At 37.2% G+C, this 17,844-nt stretch overlaps 1 protein-coding gene and 1 long non-coding RNA gene across 2 annotated transcripts in view; one reads left to right on the top strand and one right to left on the bottom strand.

Annotated features, from left to right (window-relative positions):
• The first annotated feature begins 3,501 nt into the window (after nt 1-3,501).
• On the top strand, nt 3,502-6,065 carry LOC107666261 (uncharacterized). Its single transcript, XR_001631651.1, has 2 exons — nt 3,502-3,782; nt 5,916-6,065. It is a non-coding gene; the product is annotated as an uncharacterized LOC107666261 (long non-coding RNA).
• A 3,584-nt stretch (nt 6,066-9,649) lies between these two features.
• Nucleotides 9,650-17,844, bottom strand: part of LOC107666260 (ribosomal protein S6 kinase alpha-5-like) — a 31,871-nt gene continuing 23,676 nt past the window's right edge. Inside the window, exons 13-17 of the mRNA XM_016457484.1 lie at nt 16,677-16,847; nt 16,153-16,344; nt 11,712-11,871; nt 11,449-11,612; nt 9,650-11,129 (exon numbers count right to left, since the gene is read on the bottom strand). Coding sequence (XP_016312970.1) covers nt 10,842-11,129; nt 11,449-11,612; nt 11,712-11,871; nt 16,153-16,344; nt 16,677-16,847 — 975 coding nt within the window. The 3' untranslated portion in view covers nt 9,650-10,841. The remainder of the gene's footprint in view (nt 11,130-11,448; nt 11,613-11,711; nt 11,872-16,152; nt 16,345-16,676; nt 16,848-17,844) is intronic.

Here is a 17,844-nt window from a genome sequence, read left to right as displayed (position 1 = left end):
CACACACACACACACACACGTACGTATTTATGTATATTTATTTATTTATTTATACTACCTTTCAGAAGTTTGGGGTCTGTAAGTTTTTTTTATTGTTTTTTAAAAAAGTCTCTTATGCTGCATCCGAAGCTGCATTTATTTGATCAGAAATACAGTAAAAACATTAATATTGTGAAATATTATTGCAATTTAAAATAACTTTTCTACTTGAACATCATTTAAATGTAACTTATTCCTGTGATGGCAAAGCTGAATTTTCAGCAGTCTCCAGTCTTCAGTGTCACATGATCCTTCAGAAATCCTCAGAATATGTTGATTTGCTGCTCAAGAAACATTTATTTTTATTCTCAGTGTTGAAAACAGCTGTGCTGCGTTTTTTTCAGGACGATTTCATGAATAGAAAGTTCAAACGAACAGCATTTATTTGAAACAGAATTTTATGTAAAACTTACTAAATAAAAGCATTAATTTGTTTCAAAAGAAATCTTACTGACCCCAAACTTTAGAAAGGTAGTGTATATTTCTATAAACATAAAACAATTTAAACTGATATATGTGTCCTTTTAATTAATTTGTTTTAAAAGTAGCCAAGTAATAAGTGGGAAAATGTAGTCAGCTGGTCATTCTCATAAAATAAAGGATTTAGGATGATGTAAGAAAATGATGTAAGAATATAAGAAAATGTCCAATTTGCATGTGCTGTGAAACTTGCATGGTAGATATTCTTCAAAGAATACCATGGTATTACTAGCCCTCAAATGAATAAAAGGAAAAAAAATGATCTTATATGTAAGTATATGAACAATGATCACTGATATGATTTCTTATGCAATTCCCTTCAGGCATGGCTCTGCTAGACTGAATAATTTCAAGTTAGTTTCAAAATGAGTTCATTAGTTTCAAAATGCAAACCAATATTGCATATATTTTGTGAGAAAAGTGGGATTGTGTACAGTTAACTATCATAAAAATCTCCAACAAAGTTGGCAGTGCTGTCACAAATCTTTGATATTTTCCCTTACATTGGTAAAAAGTCACTAAATGCGTAGTCCTCTATTTCTATGAGTTCAAACTCTTGCTGAGCGCCGTTTCATCTCACTCCTCACCCTGCGACCCACAGACGAGCCATTAGTGTGTGTTTGTGTTTGTGGGGTTGCCATGGGGACAGCTGGGTGTGGGAAGCTAGAGCAAATATGGAGAGGCCTGGATGGTGACTCCGACCGACTCACAAGGAGACAATAGAGGCTCCCGTCGGAGCTAATGAGGACACATGTAACGGGATTACAGCTCTGGACACTGATGGTGAAGGTTGGGGAGGGGGGAGACCACATTGGTAGCTACTGCACTTCTACACACCTCCCCTCATCTCTCCCTCCTGCCGTACCCTGAGAACATCCCACTCAATCACATCCCACTGACACACTCAACCACAGCAGGCCTATTCAGAGCCTCCAGGAGCACTCCAACCTGAACGGGCCTTTCCCACATCCCACTCCACGCAAACCTCTGCTGCTTCTTTTCAAATCACAGTCACCGTTCACACGCAGGTTTCTCTCATTTTTTTAAAAGTGGATAGTCAAAACTTGTGAATATGGAAAAAGGCAAGCATCACTAGGGTTAGGGATTTGAACAAGACAGAAAATACCAAAAATGGGACATTTTGCCTGGTACAGTGTATAGTATACAGTGTATTGAAGTATGATAGATAAATATAGTTATTGGTCCGGATCTACTACTTTACTTAAAACTACATTTAAAAATGTAATTCTTACGTACAGAGACTTGAATACACCTCTTCCGTGATATGTTTTCCATTTCTGAATTACATTAAGTAAAAATATCAGTTACTGATCAAGTTTAGGGTTGGTGAGATTTTTTGAAAAAAGCCTCTAATGCTCACCAAGGTGCATTTATCTAATGAAAGATACAGTAATATTGTGAAATATTATTACAATTGAACTGTTTTCTATTTTAATATATTTTAAAGTGTAATACATTCCTGTGATGGCAATGCTACATTTTCAGCATCATTCAGTGTCACATGATCCTTCGGAAATCGTTCGAATATGTGACCCTGGACCACAAAACCAGTCATAAGGGTCAATTTCACGAAATTGAGATGTATACATCATCTGAAAGCTGAATAAATAAGCTTTCCATTGATGTATGGTTTGTTAGGATAGAACAATATTTGACCGAGATACAACTTTTTGAAAATCTGGAATCTGAGGGTGCAAAAAAATCTAAATATTGAGAAAATCGCCTTTAAAGTTGTCCAAATGAAGTTCTTAGCAATGCATATTACCAATCAAAAATGAGGTTTTGATATTGACAATTTCAAAATATCTTCATGGAACATGATCTTTACTTAATATCCTAATGATTTTTGGCATAAAAGACAAATCGATAATTTTGACCCATACAATGTATTTTTGGCTATTGCTACAAATATACCCCAGCGACTTAAGACTGGTTTTGTGATCCAGGGTCACATATGCTGATTTGGTACTCAAGAAACATTTCTTATTATTATCAATGTTTAAAACAGTTGTGCTGCTTCATGTTTTTATAATGTAATATAATATAAAATAATTTTAGAAGTATTAAGAAGTATTTATTTGAAATAGATATCTTTTGAAACATAAATTCCTCTAAATCACTTTTGAATGATTTAATAGGCTACATCCTCGCTGAATAAAGTATTAATTTATTTCAAAAAAAATCTTACTGGCCCAACGAATGGTAGCGTATATGCAGATATCATAATGTAGAAAAATGTTTCATTAAAAGGTTGAAATTCATGAAAAGAAAACCTTTCTGACTAGTTTGGCATAATATTTGATCATTATAAAAAAAAAAAAACACAAGGAAGCAATTTTGTTGAAATATTCCAAACATTTGAAAAACATTTGCCAGCCAAATTAAAGTCAAGTGGTGCGACCAACATGCATAAACATAGGAATCATTTTAAATTTTGGTTAAAAATTGCGTATTTGATTTTTTATTATTCTGTGGTGTTCTCCATTTAAAATGTTCACAACCACAAAAAACTTTAAGAGTATATTTCTACGAACTTGGCATGTAGAATTTATTTTTTTTAATCATGGACTCTCTTATTTGTTATTGACTTATTCCCATCTGATACTATCACTGTACCATGGTACTGTCACGGTATATTTGGTATGGGAGAACCCTTCTAAGTGTGTGTACTTAAGATTTTCACCTGACAAAGTATTTTTTGGAGGGTGGGGGTGGAAATCATAGAAACTTAGGCTTGAGCTAGTAAGTAACCTCTCAGAACACCCTAACAGCCGCAGTAAGAAACCATTTAGAACACCTTAGCAACCACTCAGCAACGTCCTAGCAACCATCCACAACACCATAGTATTGTGCCATTGACTTTTGCACTTGCCAGCACCGCTTCCATTTTTTTTCTCCAGAAAATGTAAATATCTAGTTGACATTTATGATTGAGTAGGAGGTCCAGGCTAAGCTGCGAGGCAGTCCTTCCTCTCCTTTTTCTCCCGCAGCCAAATTCCTACACTCCTTCCAAGACACCCAGTCAATTAATAAGACATCGTCTCCTCCCCTTTGCAGCCCCCTGCACAAGAGGCCACCCAGGAGCGAGCAGCCCCGTCTCTAAAGCAGCTTCTCTGGTGGCCCAGTGGAATGCCGGGCAAACAGGAGGGAAGGGCCCGGACCGAGCTGGAGAAGAAAAGAAAAAGTCCCATCATTGCTCGCCAGGGCAGCCTGGTCAAAATTTGGAGGAGACAATAGGAGATGTAGGTCCCGTGCAGAATTCCTGTATTTGCCACCAGTGACTCTTCAACACCTCCCACTTTAGACCCCAAGCCCTTCCTGCTTTCTGTCCTGTTCATTGCGTTTTGGAGCTTGTAACTCAGATACAGCCATCTGTGCTCAAATCAACACTTCAAATGATGGATCTCTGCTTCTCTGCTTTGAATCTAGTAAATTTAGTGAAATCTATTTGGTTATATAATGATCTTGACTTTTTGTTCACGAGTTACTTGCTGTAAGAAAGACTCCTAATGGCAGGTTCTGATGCTTTGACATATATTTTGATGTACATTATGACAACCATTAATATACACTCTGTCATGGCTTAATGAAAGTTTATCATAACATGTTCAAGTCCCCCAAAAGTCAGACTATCTCTGCCTCAAAACTTTTCCTGCTCAGACATGCAAGAAATATGATGATAATAATAAAATTCATAAATGGCAAAAACATTTAATTTCACTTTTTCTGACAAATGTAATTATTATTACTATTATTATTGTGGTGGTGTCTTTTGAAAGATACAATCTTAAAAAAAAAAAGCCATTAAAAAAAGAAAGCCATAAAATTAGCCCGATTGTCATTTTGTAAAAATAAATCAAACATTACAATCAAAGGCTTAATATATTCATGGACTTCAAACTGAGGTCTGTAAGATTTTTTTTCTTTCTTTTTTTAATAAATGAAGAATATATGGATAAAACATTATTGTAGCCACTGAGAACATAATATAAGCTAAAAACAGAAAGTTGTTTTGTTCTTACCAAAACAGCAGAATAAATGCACACAACACACGAGCATTTTTGTGAATTTAGAGGGTTTATTCCATTTGTGACTATTTAAATTATATTACTCTTGTTCAATAAGATATGTATTCAAAACTTCAAAGCCCTTATTTTTTTTAATTAACACCTCAAACATATTTTGAATTACAAAACAAATGGGGAAACAGCTGCTAACAAGACCAGAGTTGATTCAACTCATCTGAGACTAAAACACTCATGCAAGACACTCCAATTCGCATTTGTATCAACACAATGGACTGATATTTCAAAAGAATATAATCCTGAAAACAAGGACACGCCAACCGGGTTCAGTGTCATACTGTGTGGTGAAGTATATGGCTTAGCACTTACAAAATACATACATAGCATTCAAACGCACTATAAATAGGACTTTATTTTGGTGCTTTTAACCGTTATAGTTTAATAATAATTCAATTTAAATAAATTAATACGAGGAAAAACTCTAGCCCAGCTAGATATTTTTTTATGATAAGATATTCAGGTCTTCATGTAATGGCTAAATATTAAACATCTAGTGCACAGCAAAGACTAATACAGAGTCTAGAGACAGGAAAGCTCTTATATACATCCCATAATCAAGTTTCACTAGTTGAAATGACCATCAACACAAACATAAAACTGTGTAAACAGCGGCCCTTGGTGGCAGCGTTTGGTTTCACACTAGGAGGAAGAGAGCCTGTGAAAGTTCACAAATCCCTTTAAATCCATTTACTCAAAATTCCCTTTGCAATTTAATGCAACTTGTGCTGGGCCAACTGCACAACAAAATGCAAAAATAGATATTTCAAAACTAAGCGGCTTTGCGAAACATTTCAATTTTAGATGTTTTTAGATCATCACAATCAACATCTGAATTTGCTGAAACACCACACATATATTGGCAGTTAAACTATCAAATCCCCTAAGCCCATGAACAGTAGAAGCGGTAATATGACATACATTTTGCATTACGCTTTTTTGGTGGCTTTGTGGAAAGTGCCACGAAGGTCCATTTCTATGGCAGACGGGGGAAAAAATATCTAATGAAATCTAGCACATCAATTAGGCTAGTAATCTATGCTTCTTAATATGACTCTTATAACATACAGAATTACATTTATAAATGTGTTTCACAGCAGGTAATGCTGGAAAACGGAAGCACATGGACAAGAGCCTAACCAAATCAACAGATTTTTTACGACTTCACAACAAAGAAAGTTAAAGCTTGGTGTTTGTTGAAATTTTACATTAAGTGTCACTGCTACAAATAATGACTTTGGTCAAATAAAACAGATATGTCATTTATTCATTTGTAAACCCGCCTTTCTATAGATTCAGACTGAGCAGAGACTGTGGCATTCAAGGCATCGCATGCACAGGTGCTTTCGGAAAGGAAACAGGACAGTGGTCAGAGAGGGAGACACTTGCATCAAAACAATGTACAGAGTCTGTTTTCATGTTACGGATTCCATTTAAAACTGTCAAAAGTTTGTTTTACAGCACTGTATAAATATTCAATGCAACTTCAAGGTTTTAGAATAAAAGCTTTGTGTCAGGGACAACAAACTTCACAAAATGATTGTTTGTCCAGTCACATTAGCCAAAAGTGGAATTACAGGCATACAGCCAATAAGGATAAAAAAATTAACTTAAATGATTTTAGCAAATGGCTGCAATATAACAAAGAGTGAAAAATTTAAGGGGGTCTGAATACTTTCCGTACCCACTGTATATTCAAGTTTGGGGTTAGTGACATTTTTATGTGAAATATGTTACATATTCTGATTTGCTGCTCAAGAAACATTTACTATTATTATCAGTGTTGAGAAAACTGTGATATATATATATATCTTACGGACCTTAAATGGTAGTGTATGTTGACCAGTAAAAAGTTGTAGTTGGGCAGCTGGAATGATATTTCTAGCACTGATATTGGTGCTCTGCAGTGTGATGTGCTACACATAATCTAAAACTATTTTAAACAACATTGTTTCTTAAAAATCATAATTGCATGCTGGTTTAAACTTATTGAGAGAATTGTGTCATTTTTAAATATTAATTTGCAGTACAACTGAAGTGAACAGGAAAAAAAAATCTAAAATTTGATATAATATATAATATATAATACAGTGGTTCTCAAGATTTTTGACTCCAAGACCCCCAAATATCCACAACAACTTAAGGCCCCATGACCTTTCCAGATGTTCATGATTGATCAAGGAAAATATTTTTTTTATATATATATTTACTACATTTTTATCTGATAAAATTATTTGAAATTTATACCCAAGGAGTTATAAAATTGTATTTACATTCATTTTCCACATCTAGAATCTACACTTTAAAATTAGGATTCCTAATATGCATGTTTTTGAAGACAGTGAAGACAGATATATATTTTTTCATTTTGGTTTATTTTAATGCTTGGTTTGTCTTGTTATAAATAATTTGTCTTGTTTTAATATTAAGCCATCTTGAGGCCCAGTTGGAATTCTTCTGAGGCCGCCTGATTGAGAACCACTGATATACATACACAAATTACATTTGAACCTAAAATCTTGATGCTGAAAAAAACAAAAGTGTTATTTGTCAACTACCCCTAGCCACTTTTTTAGTCAATGCAAAAATTACAGGCTGCTTGCCTTTTTTAAGTGTCAAATGACAGTTTTGAACTTTCAAAGTTTGACTTTAACATCTAAAGCATAGCCACCTTTAAAACAAGGCAATTCTACTAAAGATATCGTGAAACAGAAAGGGAACAAGTTTCCATGCAATTAAACAAATCCATTTACAGTACGTTCCAAAATTAAAGGGATAGTTCACTCAAAAATCTAAATTCTGCCATCATGTACTCACCCTCCACTTGTTCCAAACCTGTATGCGTTTATTTCTTCTGTTGAACACAAAAGAAGATGTTTTGAAGAATGTTTTTAACCAAACAGTTGACGGCGGTAGCCATTGACTTTCATAGTAACTTTTTTCCATACTGTGGAAGTCAATGGCTACCATCAACTGCTTGGTTCCCAACATTCTTCAAAATATCTTCTTTTACGCTCAATAAAATAAAGATAACTTGAGGTTTGGAACAACTTTAGGGTGAGTAAATGACAGACTTAATGGGTGAACTATCCCTTTAACTCTCCAACTTCAAATCCACAACCCCTTTAAAAACAAGGTGGTTCCACAAGCAGATGAGCCACCCACACCCGGCGCTATCACAGATACATGCGCACGGGGCCCCTCGGTTACATTTCACAAGCAGACAACACGATTTACAAGCACTAAAATAGGGCAACAAAAACGGAGTGCACAGATCAAAGGAGAGCGTTCAGTTTAAGGGCCGATGCTCACTACGCTTCTATAAACGCTAAAACGTGAAAACCCATGTCTGGCCCTTAATCTCTTAACAGCTAAAACAAGAGGAAAAACCCCTAAAAACATATCAAACCATAAAATAAGCTCCATGTTTGTGCGATTAGACGCAGGGAGCCAGTGGGACAAAAAGCAGCGAGGCAAACCATCTAATAAAGCCTCACTCCCAGAGGAGAGTTCAATGTAGGACTCTCTCTGCCTCCCCTCATTCCCGTTCTATTAATACACCCAAACAAAAGGAGCCAGTAATGAGGGAGCTTCAGGGAGAACAGTGATGGGGAAGAGGCCGAACGCAGCAGCTTTCAGCCACATGAAAGTGAGCCGAGCTCCTGCGGTTCTTATTGCTCTTGTCCTTTGCCCGGGTTCGAGTGGGCAGGAGCACCAGTTTATGTGTGTTTGAGTGTGTGCGTTCCAGCATGCATACCCGCCGCTGGGTCCCAATCCAGCCCTCGCCATTTAAAAGTTCAATGATGGGATGTCTCGTCTCGGTTAGTGCCCAGGAAGTGGAATGCATGATTTACTTAGAGACCAGAACCTTGCGTCTGTCCCTAAAAATGGCAGTTACGTTTGCCCTGATGAGGCACTGCTTATACTCACTATTTTCTAATGCATAAAGATCTTTCAGGATACGAACAGAAACATAAGAATGAAGAAAATAACTTTTGCATAGCAATGTAGAGTTCAAGTGCCTTTCAAATAGTTTTGTAGTGCTTGCAAGATATGAATGACACCATGTCAAACATCATAGCAAAATGCTTTGAATAATACAGATTGGTCGTTTAGGCCAAAGAGAAAATCATTCCTTTCAACTGTAAAAATGCCTCCACCAGCTAGAAAACACAAACACCGAGAACCACATATTCAGCCCAGCAGTGTTGTACACTCTTAAAATTAAAGGTTCTTTATTGGCATCAATGGTTCATTGAGGAACCTTTAACAACCATGGAACCTTTGCATTCTAAAATTCTTTATAGAGGAAAAAGGCTCTTCAGACTTGTTATTTTAGCAACTGTTCACTGAAAGGTTCTTTGGATAATCCAAAATGGTTCGTCTATGGCATTGCTGCCATAGAATGAAAAAAAAAAAAAAAAATTTTGGAATCCTTTTTATTTTCAAGAGTGTAGTACTCAAGTCCAGACAAGACTGGATTTGGACTCAAGAGTCCAGGCTGAGTCCAAATGCTCCTGAAAATATGGTAGACTCCGACTTGAGTTCTGCAACGCTGCACCTTAGTGTCACAAAACCACCAAGGCTTGTGAAACAGATAATGCTGAGAAGAAAATATGCAAGCACATCGTTTTTAACACCACAGACTCTGCCGCAGCACGTCTTAAAGCATAATTCATCTAACACAGGGCCAAAAACACAACATGCCACCATCAAACAGGAAACCACAGATGTCTTTTAGCTGGCGTATCACTTCATTTCAGGCTAAAATGCGGCCCTGCAGTCATGGTTATCTTCTGTAAGATAAGCGTGTCATTAGGCTTTGCAGACGCTTAAAGTCAGCATGAATCAAAACCCAATTTCTTCCTCTCATATGAGGCATTCTTGGATGCAGATTGGATCATTAAAAAAAGTAGGCAGCATTACATTGAATGTGAGCCAGATTGAATGCGAGTTTGCTAAAACTATGGCAAAAGAGCCATTTAGCTACAGGGTAGCGTTATCCAATAGCCCGAGAGGCCTTTGGTGTGTGCCAAGTTTACAAAATAATCTGGTGCATTCAAAATTTAAAAATTAGTCAAATTTGATTGCATGTTGAGTTTAAGCAGATTCAATCCCAGCTTAAACTTATACTCGGCCATAAAACCTTGAGTGACGAAGTCTCCGAGTAAAACAACATCCAAAGCAACAACTCAATTTCAGCGATAAACCAAAAAATGTCCATTGTCCACTGTCAATATTGTAGCAATGCACAAAGTAATGCTCACACAGAAGTCACTTTCAAACCAAGCAGCTTCTTGTTGGTCAATGTATCAAATTTGTGTGAAAAAACTGAACCTGATGCAAAATCTGCGTGGGGAAATCTTTCGCTCCTATGCAAAATTTCTAATTGTGCAGATTCCTATTGACATAACTAGATTTCGCCCACAAAAATTCTTAGAGCAAAGGTAAATGTGACCGCACCTTTAGCCAGTGGCTTTGTCTTCAATTCTTAAAAAATGAGTTCAAGTTTAAATGAACAAATAAATAACCTGAGGAAAGGATCTCAACAGAAAATTCAAATAACAGGTCAATATGAAACAAACCGTCTTTTTTACCTTGCAAAGGATAATTAACGAGTTTTGCAATGAAATGTTCACACGGAAACTATTACACCTAACTGTTGCTACTTCAGTAAAATCTTTTGGAAGAAGCCAAAGATTTAAGTTAGATATGTGAATCAATACCACAAAGCTCCCAGCACAAATGGAGCTGTCATTTTTACAAATTTGTTATATACTGAATTCTATTATATACCAAATTTGAGAGAAATCTGCATAAACAATAAATTTCCTCTTAAATAAATTATATTTATATTATTTTAAAATACATATCCCTTTCTTTTTTTGCCTGAAACAAAGTGCCTGGTCTGTCAAAACACTGCAGAAGCAGACTTTCCTTTTCTCCATCAGTGGAAGGATTTGTTGCTCCTCAAAGTGAAGTTCTCCCTCTTGTTTGTGACACTGGACTGGATGCAGTGAGTTTTAGCCATGCGGGACTTGAACCAGAAGTTCACTCAAGCTCTGTCTTCAATGCTCATGGTGTGCATCTATTGCTAGTGGTGGATTTGAGTTGGTCCCCGCATGCAAATTCTGGAGTTGTACACCTTGCCAGAGTGTGAGAAGAACGAATGGTGGGAGAATTACGTAACCTATCCTGTTGTTTGTTTCTCAGACAGGTTCACTCTGTAATGGTGAAGGCAGGCTGGGGCTCACCCTGGGAGGGCTCATCGTCAGGGCCCAGAGTGAAAGGTGTGCTCACGGAGGCCTGGTGGATAATGGCTGTCTCTCCGCCTGGTGGCGTCTTATCCTGAGACTGGGAGGAAGAGGTTGATGAGTGCGTGCTCTCGCTGGAGCTGCTGCGGGTGTCTGTGCTGGTGCTGGTCTTCTTCATCTTCCTGCGTTTGGCCAAAGGAGCCTTGTCAACCGTCTGGAGTCGGAAGCCTTCCCGCTTACACTTATTAAAGGCCTGAGGAAGACATAACAGTATTACACAATAAAACAAGATATACAAAATATTGGCGACCACATCAGTGTTTGCCAATATTACAGTTACAGAAAGCTTAATATATTATGCATAATAATAATAACAATAATAAATGTAATGTAAAATAAAATATTTTATTATTTTTTTCTCTAAATACTTGATTTATTTTCTTTTATTTAATGAAATATGACAATAGTACTTTTAATCAGCAATAACAACAACAACAACAAATCATGCAGCCATGTTATGTTGTAGTTTTTATTTTCTAGCATCCATCCTTCTATTTTTTTCACTTTCTTACATTGAAGGTGGCTTTGACACAGGTGTGCACTGATTTGGTAGAAGATCCCAGGATGTCAGGGGTCATAAGCGGGTTGGAGGAGAGCTGACTGTCATCCTGCAGCCAGGCATTATAGCGTAGGCCACACATTTTTATCCGTTTGTCAGGGTCCACCGTCAGCAGCTCTGAACCATGAGTAGGTCAGACACATTTTAGTTTTAACAAATGCATTCCCATTTAAAACACTGCAAAATGGTCTCTAAACGTCTTTAGCTGTGTCTCACCTTGTATCAGATCCTTAGCATGACTGGACACATTCCTCCAGGCTTCACCTTCGAAAGAGAAGTCTCCTTGTTTGATCTTCTTCATAATCTCTTCTGCACTGGTGTGCATTAGACTCTTCCCCTGGCACTGAAATGGGACCTGGCCAGATAGCATGGTGTACTACAACAAAACAAAGCACACAAGAGCACCTTAATGCAGGGTATCTCAAGGCTCTATCTTAGGACCGATTTATTTTCATCATATTTACTTCTAGGTTTCATAAAAAAAAAAACTGAAATTTACCTTCACTGCTATGCTAATGATACAGAGCTACCTTTTGATTTAAAGTCAGCATGAAATAAAAATTGGACAGTGCACATTGATAAACAATACTGTAAATATGCAAAAATTAGCCAAAGGATATTTTTCATCTGTAGTCCCTGGACAGAATGTTACAGTATCACCCTAGAAACAAAATATGAAATCTAAATTATACATCATTGTCATTTCTCAACCAACAGTATTCAACAATTTGTCTCCTCCGCATCACCCTGTAAACAGCGTATGCTGTTCTGACGCAGTGTGACGCAGCTGACACAGAACAGCATACGCTGTTTACAGCGTTTCTTCTTTTGCGCACAAAAAGTATTCTCGTAGCTTCGTATATCTGCGGTTGAACCACTGATGTCACATGGATTATTTTACCGATCTCCTTGCTACGTTTCTGGACTTGGGAACATTTCAGTTGTGTTGCTGTCTATGCAGGGTCAGACAGCTCTCAGATTCCATTCATTTTTGGGTTAACTAACCCTTTAATATGTGATTAACCCAGGCATGGGCAAACTCGGTCATGGAGGGCCACTGCCCTGCAGAGTTTAGCTCCAACCCTGATAAAACTCACCTGCTTGTGGCCTTCTAGTAATCCTGAAGACATTGATTAACTTGTTCAGGTGTGTATGAGCAGGGTTGAAGCTAAACTCTGCAGGACAGTGGCCTTCCAGGACCGAGTTTGTCCATGCCTGGATTAACCCCTTAAATTTGACAAGTATATTAAAGCTGTTTTGAAGAGTTGACTCTTCTAGCTTAGACCTTTTACCAAACTGAAATCTGTCCTTTATTGTCTTGAACAGGACAATCATTGAGCTTCTGACTGTTACCAGCAAGAGGGACCATATTTCTTCTATACTGGACAGAGTACACATTTTTGTTATGCTTTGAAAGCTGTAGATGTATTGGAACATTGTTACTCTGATCTCTGCAGTTTCCATCACACCTACAGGTCTCTTAAATATGCCAACTAGCTGCTCCTTACTCACTCGTGGTGCTTAATGCTGAGTTCATAAAATGGCCACAGTCCGTTGAGACCTCATCAATACGTTCAAACTGTGCCTTAAGACTTATTTGCCCTCACTGGACATTATGACAGTGTAACAGTCATTGTGTGCTGGACAGATGTAATGTGTGTTTTCCATTTGTCTGTGTTTGAGCACAACACACTTTTTTGTTGTTTTTAAATGTGTTATATCAATAAATTATAGATAAGAACACATATTATTGTTATGAAAATGAAATGGAGAAAAAGTGCACAGCTAAATAATCCACACAGCTCTTATCTTTCCCAGTACTGTGGTCTCTCTCCGTGTTGTGCAGAGCTCCAGGGTCTCTCAGCTCACAGCCTGTCAGAAATCATCACATCAAACTCTGCTGTTTTGTTCACCCCCCAGCCAGGTCCTGCTCCCCAATACAGAGTGAGCTAGAAACGGCCCTACATAAATAACTCAGCTATGGACATCTCCCCAGGCTCCACCTCGCTATCTCCACTCATCTTTCTCTCAATGAAGTCCTGGCTGGAAAAAATTCTGCTTAAGGGTAGTCGCGAGGACTCCAAAAAGCAATGCTAAGCTGTTTTGGAAAGGCTTGATAGTTCGTTTATTTTGGTTGGTGTTCAAGTGAATAAGTGTCAGAAACAGCAAGACATGGATTCATATCCAAAAGGAGTAAATAATCTACATGAAGAAGGATAAAAGCTTCTGTATGGATACAAACCAGAATCTCATATTTGCAGAAATATTTGGAGAAAGCACTCATACATTCATACAAAACGCACCATTCAGTGTTTTATTTCCATTAAAAAAAGCCTGAAAAATGAGATATTTCAGTGTGACAAAGGTGCACTTGCCCCATTCTCTCCTCCATAAAATCAGTTGAACACAACTGCTGTTTCAAACCCTAGTGGGCATCCCTGCATATTAGTGGTCGACCGATATGGATTTTTATTTTATGGCTGATGCTGTTATCTGGTTGGGTGGCCAATGGCCGATATAAAACCAATATACATTATATGATATCACACTATTTAATTTACAGATAGTAAATAAATTACTAAGTAAATTAATTTATATTTATTTGACATAATATTTACAAACAGAAACAAATATTTGAAAATTAATCAAATAAATCTGAACTTGATAAAAATACATTTTTAAAATGACCAGATTTATACTTTAGATAGCAATTTTCATCAATTTGTAATCCTATAAATCTGTAAAAAATTAATAGGACAACAGGATTACAGAATCAAGAAGTTGCTATCTCTCTAAAAGTATTAATCTGTTAATTAAAGATGAAGAATGGGCGCTCCTGTGAGTCTGCAATCAGGCACTCTTGGTGATGTCAAAGTAAAAATCCCAATTCCTTACTGGCCAAAAAAAAAAAAAACGTATCTAATTCTGATAATTAAAAAATGCAAACATATATCGGTCACCACTATTGCTGAGAGCTAACTAAAATATGACCTCATCAACAATCATTTGTAAAGTTCTTCATAGGAAGCAACTTTAAGTCACTCACACTCATTTAGCACTCGCCAGCCATCTTGGTAATGCATAAATATGTGCAATCTTGAAAAAATTAAAAAAAATTACACTTCCTAGTACACATCCCTTACGAAAAAGAAGTTTATTCAAGTGTGCTATTAGTATACTTCTTTTAAACTAAAAATAGGAAAGTATACTATATATATATGTATATATATATATATATATATCTTAAAAAAATCTCTTAATTTGTGTTCCGAAGATGAACAAAGGTCTTACGGGTTTGGAACGACATGAGGGTAAGTAATTAAAAAAATAACCTGCTGCAGTAAGATATTATTTTTAGTAGGCTAAATTGCTTATTTTGTATCTTTTTTCTATAGTATTTGTCCTATTGTTTGTAATTTGTTTGTGCACAGTTGTAACTGTTGTTTGTTGACAGTGAAACTGCTCTGAAAGAACCGATTAAGGGATTGAGCGACATTTTGGATGCACCAACAGGGGCCCCCTCACAAAATTTTGCCTTGGGCCCCCAGAACTTTATTACCAGCCCTGTGCATAACCCTAAATATAAAATTAGGGAGCACAAGGAAACACGCTATTTGCAAGAATAACCACATGGAACAGTATATGATCGCAATTACACCGATAGATAATCTATTATGAAGTGCAAAGCCTTCTATCCTGGCACAGATGTACATTTAAAGACAGAAAGTCAGAGGGAATTATGCCTTTGAATTCAGAAGGAGCTGGAAAAATCACTTGGAAAAGGTTCAGATTTAAGATGATTTTATAAATGGGATTCAGTCACATTATAAGCTGAATGAGTGTGAATAAGTGAACAGCAGAACAAGTGTTTGTGCCGTATGTGGGTGGGATGAGATAGAAAAGAGTGTACAAGTGTGTGTGTGTGTGTTTGTGTGTGTGTGTGTGTGCACAAAAGAAGAAAGAGAGGCAAATGAAAAAGAGCAAGCTAATATCTCTCATTATCTCTGGTATAGAGGAACAAAGACCCTGACCGGGCAGGGCAGCTCTGCTTTTCATCTGGGGCATGGCAGTGGTTACAGCGGGTGGGGGTTGATAACCTCCAATTGGCAAGTGGACACATACACACTTTTACAGATCTGAGGTGCCCAACTGACTCAAGCTTATCATAATGAACAATGAATAGGACGATGGATCAGGATGTCTGGCACACACTGAAATATACATACACACACAAACACGAATAACATGTATATACTACCGTTCAACAATTTGGGTTCAGTAAGATTTTTTTAAAGAAATTAATACTTTTATTCAGCAAAAATGCACCAGAAATAAATTTTTAATGTAACAAAATATTTCCATTTTAAATAAATGCTGTTCTTTTAAAACTTCTATTCTTCAATGAAGCCTGAAAAAATTCTATCATGCTTTCCAGAAAAATATTAAGCACAGGGCTCCAGACTGCGACAAAAACAAAAACGCATTTGCAACCAAAAATATTAATTTCAGAGTGACCTTACTACATAAAGTATACTTAAAAATATACTTGAACTTTACTTAAGTATACTTACTAAAATAAACTTGAAGTATACTACTTTTTGGTAAGGGATACCTTACATACTGTAGGTATTACGTGCAGTATGAACACTGGCCTTACCAAAATGACTCCTAAACTCCAGAGGTCGCAGGACTCATCATAACCATTGTATTTGAGGATTTCCGGTGCAGCGTACTGAAGAGTGAAACAGGGGGTCTTCAGGAGCTGATTGTCAGGAGGTTTGAGCCGTGCAAAGCCAAAGTCAATAACTTTTATTTCCGAATTCTCAGTGTCGTCAGTGAATAGCAAATTCTATAAAGAGAACAGAGATTGAAGAAAAGTCCATTAGACAGTCTGACAAATAAACCAATAAATCCTCATTAGTTTTCCAACACAAATATTTACTAATTCACTGTTCGCCAAATTGAAACAAGCATTATTGAGGGGCATAAACTTAACAAGGCAGATTTTTCTTGAGTAAGTTTCCTTTTAATTAAGCAAGACTTGTCAACCCTAAGGCCTAACTACTATGTAAAGTTCTGCCCAACCTACACTTTGGGGCCCCTCGGCCTGGAGTGCTGTGACATGTGGGTTGTACATTTGAGATAATGACAGTGGATGTGTTGTGTTGTGGCATGCTGTACCTCAGGTTTGAGGTCCCTGTGCACCACACCAACGTCATGCATGTAACTGACGGCAGACACCAGTCTGCGCATGATGCGGCTGGCCTCCGTCTCACTGAAGTGCTGCTTCCTTCTGATCCTCTCCAGCAGCTCTCCACCTTGCAGGAGCTCCAGAACAAGATATGTGTGTAGCTATACAAACACACAAACATAAATTCACCATATTAGAGAGCATTGTTATTTTTGTATCATTGATATACTATTATAGGTTTGTTAAAGGGATAGTGCACCCAAAAATTTTAATTCTGTTTTTAATTACTCACCCTCATGTCGTTCCAAACCCGTAAGACCTTCCTTCATCTTCGGAACACAAATGAAGATATTACTGATGAAATCCGAGAGCTTTCTGACCCTCCATAGACCACAATGCAACACAGAGTGACGTTTTTGCTGAGGTCGCCACTGGCGACTATAGAAATGTACATGTTATGATAAAAAAATTAGCATGTAATGAAAGCGATCACATCTTTTGTTATGTTGACGTAATAAACTGAGACGATGCGCATTAAAGTTTTAGTGGAAAAAAGACTTTCAAACGGTCTTCATCTCTGCCGAGCAGCAGTGCTGACGGCACACCTGCTGAAAGCAGCTTCAGTTGTGCAGCATGAGAGAGCGGAGACGCACGAAATAAAAGTGCAGAAAATCAGTGTCTAATTCATGCGCAACTTGAACAAACTACAACAGGTAAAGCTGTCAGCTGTGTGGACATTAACAATATATAGTTAACAATTCATTTATAATCGATACTTCTTGTTATAAAGATCTTGCTGTGTTCTTCTGTTAATGCGTGAACTTATTTGCAGCACACTTGCGGTCAGTTAATCGCAATAAGCTGTGAGCTTTGTTACATTTATTAAACAAAGTATCAGCTTTAGAAATTCTGCCAAATTCATAACGAAATTCGAATAATAAATAATGTTTCGTGCCCTTTAAAGGAACACGCCTCTATTTTTGAAAATAGGCTCACTATGCTAAGCTGTAGCTAAAAGTGCTACCGCCAGACCCGGAGATCGGCTGAATAGATTTGAAAACGGTAAAACTCAACTGTTTTACTCTAGGGGAGTTGGAAAATGAGCCTATTTTCAAAAATAGTGGCGTGTTCCTTTAATGTGGCATGAGTGATCGCTTT

Source organism: Sinocyclocheilus anshuiensis, unplaced genomic scaffold, assembly GCF_001515605.1.
Source record: "Sinocyclocheilus anshuiensis isolate Anshui unplaced genomic scaffold, SAMN03320099.WGS_v1.1 scaffold936, whole genome shotgun sequence".
NCBI classification, from domain to species: Eukaryota; Metazoa; Chordata; class Actinopteri; order Cypriniformes; family Cyprinidae; genus Sinocyclocheilus; species Sinocyclocheilus anshuiensis.
This window is presented reverse-complemented; position numbering and strand designations above follow the sequence as displayed.